General features: G+C 43.9%; 1 protein-coding gene across 1 annotated transcript in view; it reads left to right on the top strand.

Moving 5' to 3' along the window:
* LOC148130265 (olfactory receptor 5B12-like) overlaps positions 1-2,407 on the top strand; it is a 10,555-nt gene extending 8,148 nt beyond the window's left edge. The window contains exon 3 of the mRNA XM_087969077.1: positions 2,401-2,407. Within this exon, the coding sequence (XP_087825203.1) occupies positions 2,401-2,407 (7 nt within the window). The remainder of the gene's footprint in view (positions 1-2,400) is intronic.
* The last annotated feature ends 7,932 nt before the right edge of the window (positions 2,408-10,339 follow it).

Raw genomic sequence — 10,339 nt, forward strand, 5'->3', positions numbered from 1 at the left:
GTAGTTTGTGGTGTACCACTGAATCAAAGGCTTTACAGAAGTCTATGTAGATTGCGTCTATTGCTTTGCCCTGGTCGAGTTGTGTCGTCCATATGTTTTTGCAGTGTAAGAGTTGCAGATTACAGGATAGTTTTTTTCTGAAACCAAATTGTTTATTGGAGAGTAGGTTGTTTGTCGGTCTGTAATTTTCAACTAGGCTTGGGTCTCCCTTTTTGAAGATGGGGATGACCGTGGCTTGTGACCATAGGTTAGGCAAGGAGCTGGTCCTGAAAGATTTTTCAAAGATTATGCTTAGAGGTTTGGCTATGGCAGTGGATAGCTTTTTTAAGAAGTAGGCACATATTCCATCCGGTCCAATAGATAGAGATGGTTTGAGATTGCGTAGTGCTTTTTCAACATTGTCTTCTGTAAAATCGATATGTATTAGATCATTGTTGTTATCTGTGGTACGGCTAGGAAATACTGGGCATGATCCATTGCTGTTTACAAATACTGAGCCGAAGAATGTGTTAAAGATGGCTTTAATGGTGTCGTCGTTGCAGTCTTTACCATCAGGTCCTATCAGGGGTGGGATGGACCTTGAGTCTTTTAGTTTGTTGTTTACAAAATTGTAAAAAGCACGGGTGGAATTGGTGCTTAGAAGGTTTTCCTCTTGTTTAATGTGATAATTGGTGCATTCGGTCTTTATCTGGTGGCATAAATTTTTGTATCGGCTTTTGAAATTGGCAACGTGACCAGATTTGTTTTTCCGCCGGAGTGATCTCTTTTTGGATTGAAGTTTCCTTATTGTTATGGGTAATCTGTTTTTTTGTTTTTGTTTTGGGAGTTGTTGTTGGTACATATAGTTTGATGACTCTTTTGACTTCAAGTAAAAATATGTTGTAATGGTCTTCAACAGTATTGCATCCAGTGAATAGAGATTGCCAATCAAGGGATGAGAGATCGTTGTCTATAAGATCATAGTTGCCTTTTTTGTAGTTACAATTGGGGATTACATCATTGTGGTGATTTTTGTGTGGGCATATGTTGAGACAAAAGTCAATCATATTGTGGTCACTGCTGGAAAAGGGTTCTTTAGTTTGTATTCTGTAAATTAAATTCAAACTATTGCAGAAGATGAGATCGAGGCAGTTTTTTAGTCTAGTGTTGTTGGTTACTAGTTGTTCCAGTCCCAGATTTGTAATAGCATTGTAGAAGGTTGTGTGTATTTCAGTTGTACATTCATTTAGGGTCCAGTCAATATGAGGTAGATTGAAATCACCAAGAAAGATAAAAGGGTATGGGCAGGATGCAGCCCATGTTAGTAATGTATTTAGCTTGTTTACATGTTCGATGTCATAATCAGGTGCTCTGTAACATAGTAAGAATCGAATTGTGATATTTAAGGATAGTTCACAGATGATGGTCTCAGGAAAAGCAAGCTCCTGGGTAACTTGGATGTTTTTTAGATGTAAGGACTTTTTATAGAAGATAGCAACACCACCTCCTCTACGAATTTCACGATCTGATCGGTAAACATGATAGTCTCTTACTGTGGTAATGGAGTCAGGGAGAGATGCATTGAGCCATGTTTCACAGACAAATATAATGTCGAATTTAGCCATATTTAGTAGGAGGAAAAATGCAGGTATTTTATTCACGAGGCTTCTTGCATTGAGTAGTTTGCATTTAAGGCCAGCAGTAGTTGGAATTGAGGTAGTTAGGGGCGTGCATGCCTAGTCTTGGGTGATGGTGGATCGGTTGAGGTAGGGTTGTGGTTGAGGGTTAAAGCTGAGTTGCGGGTTGTGTAATTTGGCATTCAAAGTTTGCTTCACAGTCTGGGGCAAGCTCAAAAGATGATTCCACAAAATTGGAAAGAATTAATGAGAATGATTTTGAACGGGACACAATACATGGTATTTGATGCAGAATATCAAAGAGAAGCAATTAACAGAGGAAATAATTTAGAGGGTTTGTATATACCTGATCAAATCTATGGGTCAGGGCAGTTTGCAACTAAATTTGCAGCCTTTGCTCGCTCGGGTGTGGAGCGGCAAGCAATAAGTTTGCAATTTTATAACATGGAGACCTTGGCTGTAGCTTTGCAAAAGAGTCTTAAACCTACTGGGAATTGTTTCAATCGTGGGAAGCCTGGCGATTTCAAAGTCCAATGCCGGGCCCCAGAGGGAGGTGCTGCTCTTTTTCGGAAGAGTTGGCCTTGCCTCGTTCCTCAGCTTCTATGAAAGGTTTTTTTTTTTGTGATTCCAGGGATTATTGATCAGGATTATACAAATATTATAAAAATTCAATTTTATTCAGATGTACCTGCTAATCTTGCAGCTAGAATGACTCACCCTCATGCCCTCCTCAAAGGAATCTCTGTGGTTCCTGATCTGCTTTATCTTTCCTCAAAACTCTCAGCCATTAACCTTTCTTTTTTTTTAACAAGTTTTATTAATTTTTAAAGACATACAAAACATAAATACACAGGAACACAAAACATAAAAGCATAAAAAATCTCTTTTCTGAAAGTTGCTTAGTCCTGGGTCAAAACTCTTGGTACAGACACAAATTCAAATTCGTGTTCATTTTGCATACCATTCCATATCTTATTGTCATTTTCAATTTTCTACATAACTTCTCCTCTCTTTTGAATTTTCTCAATTTTGTTTTGTTTGTCTCCTCTCAATTCGAATCATGGTGTTTGTCATTCTTTGTCTGTTCTATTTCCAGCTGTCTTTATGCCTTTATCTCTTTCCCCTATATTTATAATACTTAATATAGAACACATAATTTGCACTGGGATTCTGTCTGGTACATTCTGAAATTATGCAGTATTGTTAAAACCAATACAGGTTTATTCATTAGTGTTGATGTTCATTTGTGTCTTGAACATTTGGCACATTGCTTTTCAGTTAAACCACATCACATATTATAGATCATTATTTCATTGCAGTGTTCCCCCTTCTCCTACTTCAGATCTCTCATTTCACAAAAGGTTTCGCTGGGATAACATAGTCTAATCATTGATGTTGACAATCATTTATGTCTTAAACATTTTACCCCTTTCGATTAGATATCATGCCTTTGTGGAAACACTTATGCTTTCCGGGATTGTTCCCCCCCCCCCCCACATCCCATGTCTTAAATCATTGTTTCATTACAGTACTCTCCTTTTCTTGGCAGGGGTTTCACTAGATTATACTGAGTGTTTTGTCACATTTTGAATTGCATGTTGTTTCCAGTTTTCTATGGCTATTTCTGGATGCAGGTGTAGAAGTGTGGTCTTGTGTGCCTTTCTGGAATCCCTTTTTCAGTGGAATTTGTCTATTATCTCTGGAGAACTTCTGCTTCTTTGCATCTTGCTCCCCACCATTAAGGCTTCTCATCTCTTTCTTTCTCCCTTGCTTTTTGGGTTGTTTTTCCAGGCCTTAAAGTCTTCTTCTCCTTTTTCTCTTTCTTTCCCCAACCAAAGTCACTTGTTCATCAAAGATGGCTTTTCTTTGTCCCAGTCATTCTGTTGCTCATCCAGCTTTACATACAAACCACCATTTGTAAAAATTGGAAAAGAGTGCCAAGGACATCTTTCCCTTCTTGCTTTTCTTTTTCATATTTTTGATATACAAGTTTCAGTCCATCCACACGTGATGCCATTGTGTAGACATCCCTCGTACAATTACAACAATATTTAGGGGCTATTAATTGGATCCGTCCCTATTTTGGCATCACTACACACATGCTCAGCCCCCTGTTTGATGTGTTAAAGGGAGGAACCACTCCAGGGGATAAAATTACCCTTACAGATCATCAATTAAAAATCATCCAGGACATACAGCACATTATGCAGAAAAGGTGGGTCGACCGATGTCACAACAATGCTCCTATTTCCTTAATCTTGCTTAATACCCCCTCCTTACCTACTGCTGTATTAACCCAAAAGTCTCAGCATACTAACAACCTCCTTATCTTAGAATGGATACATCTTCCTCACACCCCTAAAAAATCTCTTAGCACAAAAGCTTCTTTATACACCGTGCTGATTAGTAAGAGTCGCCAACGCAGCAAATCCCTGGCAGGGATAGAGCCAAGTGTACTGTATGTCCCCATGTCCCTGTCAGATTGGGATACCCTGCTGATCAACTCTGAATCTCTCCAGTCAGTGCTGGGGGACTGGCCAGTGAAAATCTCATGCCATCCCCCTCCTGATGGGAGACTAACTCTGTTAAAAACTGTTCCCTTTGAATTGGCTACAAAAGAAGCACCCGGCCCTATCTCTTCGGCAATTACTGTCTACGCCGATGGAGGGAAAAAAATATGGGGCGTGTGTTTGGAAAATAGATAACGATTGGAAAACAAAAATAACCTCTCCTCAAAAATCTGCGCAACGCTCTGAATTGGCTGCTGCTATCATTGCGTTCGCTGAATTCAAACGCCAACCTTTTAACTTAATTTTAGATAGCTTGTATGTTGTTTACTTAATCAAGAACATTGCCTATGCTTATCTCTCCCCGCTGTTACAGCCCGACTTATTACAACAATTTCTTACCTTACAAACCCTGCTTGTTAATCGCTCTCATCTCTACTATGTTGCTCATATCCGCAGTCATCAGCCATTTCCCGGCCCTTTGCAAGAGGGCAATGATATGGCTGATGCGGCAGCCGCAGCTGCAACCGCAGACAGCGCCACCTCTTGCATGATTCTTTCACAACAAACACCCTGGGACAGTCATAGTTATTTTCATCAAAATAAAAAGGCCTTGGCCAGACAGTTTAAAATATCTCAGAGTGAAGCAGCAGCAATAATCCAGCAATGCCCCGCTTGCTCTCGCCAAGGTGTTTCTTTACCCATGGGGGTAAACCCTCGAGGCATAAACGCCTTAGAACTTTGGCAAATGGATGTTACTCAATATCCACCCTTTAATCCATGGAAATATCTTCATGTCACCGTAGACACTCATTCAGGATTTATCATGGCCACACCTCAAAGGGGTGAAACCACAAAACATGTTATCAATCATTGCATTAAAACATTCGCCTCCATGGGAAAACCCAAGGAGATAAAAACAGACAACGGCCCTGCATACACCAGTATTGCTTTTGCACAATTTTGCTCCCAATGGCAAATTACTCACAAATTCGGTATTCCATTCAATTCCCAGGGACAAGCCATTGTTGAACGAGCTCATCAAACCCTTAAAAATAATTTGGAAAAATTCAAATTTAAGAATGTCACAGGGTTGCCAGGACTCCAGAATGCATTAAATGTTTGCTTATTTACTCTTAACTTCCTCAATGAGTCCGGATCCCCCCCATGCACAGCGGCATCACGTCATTTCGCTTCCTCGCCTCATCTTGAACCCAGACCAACGGTATCAGCTTCCAGATCCTCAGTGGAAAGGTCCTGCTGAACTTATAACCTGGGGACGAGGGTACGCTGCTGTTTCCTACAACAACAACAACACCTGGGTCCCCGGACGACAAGTAAGGCCTTTTCTACCCAAACCAGCCTTGCCTACATCAGCATCATGAAGCTGCCCGCAACATTCATCATTTGCTTCCTGGGTTTCCACATCGTTCCTGCCGATACGACAGCCACCCCATCCTCCTGCAACGCCTGCATCAAAACTACTCGCAGCGGAACGAAGACCCAGTCCACCCTGATCTATCATACTTTGAAGCCTGAGTGCAACTCCACGACAGTCTCCCCTTGTTTGCATAACAACCCTCAATACGCACGATGCTACACCAAACAAGGTATCCAATGCTACGAACCAAAGGCTGTGGGGCCCATCACCGCCTCACTGTATGTCTATGCCTACAAAGGAGGATCCATCTCTGACCTTGCCTCAATGTTCTCAACCAGTCAAGCAAAAAATGGGTACATTACCCATAATGTCACTCGGGGGGGGGTACTAACACTTCTGTGTGTTTTGATGCTTGTTTTGCCATCAGCAAAGGCCAAGGTCCTAATGACGCTGCAGGAGTCACCTGCGGCTCACACAGCTGGCAAAGATCTTATCTACAGGAAAAGAAATATCTCTTCCAAAAGGTGTCCGGGACTAACGTGGGGGCCACCACTGTTTACAACTACTGATACACCCCACCTATTGACTCTGCTCAAATAAGAGGCCCTCAAAATATTAATATCACTGTTAAATCAAGCTCTACTTCATGTACCACTGACAAATGTAATCCTATTTGCTTGTACACTCACTTACCTGAAACAAGGGGGTACCGTACCCCCATATATATGCTCAATAGAATTATAAGGTTGCAAGCTGTATTAGAAATTATAACCAATGAAACTGCTCTTGCTTTGAAAACACTAGCTAAAGAAAGTGCATTGTCTAGAACATATATCATGCAAAATCGTTTAGCTTTAGATTATCATCTTGCCAAAGAAGGAGGAGTGTGTGGAAAATTTAACCTTAGTAATTGTTGTATTGAAGTAGATGATAGTGGAAAAGTTATCCAACAAATTACTGATAGAATGATCAAGATTGCGCATGTACCTGTACAAACATGGAATGGTCTTGATTTTAGAGACATGTTTGGATCCTGGTTCCCAAAATTACCTGGTTTGCAAGCTATTGTAGCGCTTATTGGTATGATTGCTGCGGGATGTATTATATTGCCTTGTGTATTACCTATCTTTGTACGCACTATTTCTAACAGTTTATCCCTCTTGGCTGAGAAAAAAGCCACTGCACAGGTAATGGCTCTCTGGAATCAACAAATAACTAACACATATGAACCACTGCCATCCGAAGATGAGATGGGAGAGCCAACCTGTGACAATCCAGACGAGGACAAGATGTTTGTGATGGTCAAAGAAGTCACGAACGCCATGGATAACATCAGCATGCACAGCACTCTTGCCTACGCGCCTGACAAAGGCTGCTGTTGGAACTAAAACACTCCCTGTCTCTTAAAAAAGAAAAACAGAGGAGATGTGGGAATTATTCCTTGTTCCTTGCGTACGTGCAAGGACAACGGGCCTTCTGGTAGTTGACTGTAACACGAAGCAAGGAACAAGGTCAGAATGTTGCCATTTCTTACCCAGAATTGTAGCAAACTTAAACTTTACAGCTTTGTATGCTTATGTGAATGAGCAGTGTATTTTGTGTGATGTAATGCATTTGTGACAAGACACTAACAAAATTGTTACAAGGATTGCTTCTAATAAAAGGGGGTGTCAGAGTCTGCTTTGTGCTCTCATCCCGATCTGGCTTCAAGACACCGCCTCAGTGTCTTCATTCATGAGAGACCACCACAGATATGGCTCAGTGTTCTAGTCTATCAAGATCCACCTGGATCTTGAGCCTATCTTCTAAGGTGTTAGGTATTCGTGCCAGTTTAGTATCATCTGCAAATTCGGTAAGTTTCCCTTCTGTTCCCTCATCTAAGTCGTTAATGAAGATATTGTATTGTATTGTAATGTATAGATAGATAAGTAGCTAGCTAGCTGGATGGATGGATGGATGGATGGACGGATGGACGGACGGACGGACGGACAGACACATAGATAGATAATAGACAGTAGAAAAGAAAGTAAAGGAAGAAGGGAAGGGAAAGGAGGAAAGGAAAGGAAGGGAAAGGAAAGGAGGAGAGGAAAGTAAAGGAGGAAAGAAGGAAGGGGAAGGAGGAAAGGAAAGTAGGATGGGAAGGGAAAGGAGAAAAGAAGAAATGGAAAAGAAAGGAAAGGAAAGGAGGAAAGAAGAAAAGGAAAGGAGGAAAGAAAAGCAGGAAAAGAGGAAAGGAAAGGTGGAAAGGAATGGAATGGAAAGGGGAAGGGAAACAAAATGAAAGGAAACCCTTATGTGTTTCAATCACTGACCACCACTGAGCCAACAGATTGTGGACCGAATTTCTCCTGCATAGCCCCATCACATAGTTTCTTCATGAAGCACGGCTATCCAGCTAGTGTCATATAAAAAGAAAATGTGTCAGCCTCAAGATATCTTCCTATTAGTATATTCTGTCTTCTAACTATTGCATATCTGCTGCTATGCTAATTTACTTCTTTCGGCTGTCATGAAACGGTGGGAGGGGGGAATCTTGGAGGGGAAGAAGGCAGGAGATGTTTTGCATTCCTTTGCTGGGTTAGCAAGGGGAGGGGGGATTCTTTTCTTTAACTTTCCATTTCTTCGCTAGCCTCTATCTCTTTTTGCGCAACTGCGAACTTTTATCAAAATATGTCAAGGTCAACTGACAATAGTCTCATCACCACCTGGAGATGACCACATGATCATATTCAGAAGTTTTAATTGGAAGAATCATTTGAACTTTGGGGGGTGGGAGCAATTCTATTCCTTTGTATATGTGTTCTACCCGCCAATTTCTTAGTTTCGGAATTGGCTCTGTCGTTTCCACTTTATTTCCCAGTAAAAGGATGACTTTGCTCTACACCATGGAGTCTGAGTATTTCTTTCTTGGGATTTAGAGGGAGCACAGACTGACATTATTCCGAAACTCCCACATCAACCCACCCGGAGAAAACAGCAACTTTTCTTCCGAGGGGGTTTCATCTCATGTCGTCTCCAGCCAGCGATGAAGATGACCAGGGAGCTGCGAGGGGGCGGCCGATGCTGCTACCAGAGATGCCGGCTGCTGACCTACTGGCAGACCTGACTCTGGAAGAAACCCCAGCTGAGATGCCCAGATGGTCGTTGGGGGTTGGTTGGAGAGACCTTGAAGACCCCCCTCCTCCCAGGATCACGGTAAGACGAAGAGGTGCGAGGGAACGGCTGTGGCAAGAGGGGGAGGAGATGGAATACAGGCTGGAAATTCCTTATGGAAGTTTCTGAGAAGCCCGGCACGGCTCCAAGGTATGAGAGGGAAGAGGGAGCGAGGTCAGCCCGGGGAAGTCGAGCTACCCCCACCCCCCTAGCCCAGCCTACGCCGGCGCAGCTGCCCGCTGCGGCCCAGGGAGCCCCAGCAATAGGTGTGGTTCCTGGAAGACGCCACCTGCCTCCTTTAGATGTGAAATTTGGAGGAAATCCCAGAGACTTGGGGTTTTTCCTGGTACAAGTTGGAAGTTATATGGCAGAATTTGAAAGGGAGTTCATTTCTGAAGCAGCCAAAGTGAGATGTGTTACCAGAACCCTGGAAGGGTTGGCAGCAGACTGGGTGGTGACTTTGTTCAATGATAACTCCCCCCAACTGCGAAGCCTCGATGTTTTCATGACTGCATTGAGGAGAAGGTTTGAGGACCCCCTGGCAGAGAGAAGGGCTAGGATCAGAATGAAGACTTTAACCCAAGGGGGAAGATCGGTTGCAGACTACACCCAAGAGTTCAGGCAGCTGGCATACCACATCCGAGGTTGGTCCCAAGGGGCCCTAGTAGAAGCCTACAAAGATGGCTTAAATGAAGATGTATACCACATGTGCATCTCCCGAAGAGACCCACGTGATTTGCAATCGTGGTACTTGCTGGCGGAAGAGGTGGATATTGATCTAACTCGAAGCAGATGCAGAGGAGGTCCAATCTGGAGAAAACCACTCCCCCCACGTTTCCGAGAGACCTCCACCCCCCAAAGGGGAGGAATGGCCAAGACCACAGCCTGTTTCCATTGCGGGAAGGAGGGCCACCGGATGGCGGATTGCCGGGTCAAGTCGGACCCACCGAAAACACGGGGGCCAGGGTGGAAGCCCGAAAACCCCTCAACCAAGCCTCGCAAAACCGGGCTGAAGACGAGAGAGGTTGTAGAGGTCGCCCTTCAGGCGGGAGAGGAGCTGGGACCTCCAACCCCACTCGACGAGAGCGAGACCGACTCGGAAGATGACGTCCCGGTAAGTCCTAACCAAGGGCCCATGACCATCCCCATAAAGTTAAGGGAGCCTACCTCTGGGGCCGAGGGAGAGATGTTGGCCTTATTGGACTCGGGGTGCACGAGGTGCGTAATCAACATGAAAGTAGTTAAGGGTCTGGGCATTGGACTGAGAACTTTAAGAACGCCCATAGCTTTCTGTCAACTGGATGGATCTGTGGCGGGAGGTTGCCCAGCATGTTTTATAACAGAACCCTTAGAGATGACCATGGGAACTCACCGCGAGATTTTTATTGTGGCCCCTGGGATGGAACAGCCTCTAATATTGGGATTATCCTGGCTTCGGAAGTGGAATCCCCAGGTGAACTGGAGAGAGGGGTGGATACGCATCCGCACCGATCGGCCACCGGAAGGGGAGGAGCAACACTATCCGGAAGGGGAGGAGAAATCCCATCCGAAGCCGCAAGTTCCGGCCGAGGCAGCTTCCGCAGGTGTCGAACGCGTGGAGGGGGAGTAGAAAATCCCGAAGGAGTACTGGGACTTAAGAGAGGTGTTTAGTGAAGAGGCTTCCGACGAGCTCCCTCCCCATC

This window comes from Notechis scutatus, chromosome 6 (assembly GCF_049901735.1).
Source record: "Notechis scutatus isolate UNSWTSFEM ecotype Mainland chromosome 6, rNotScu1.2, whole genome shotgun sequence".
Taxonomy (NCBI): Eukaryota; Metazoa; Chordata; class Lepidosauria; order Squamata; family Elapidae; genus Notechis; species Notechis scutatus.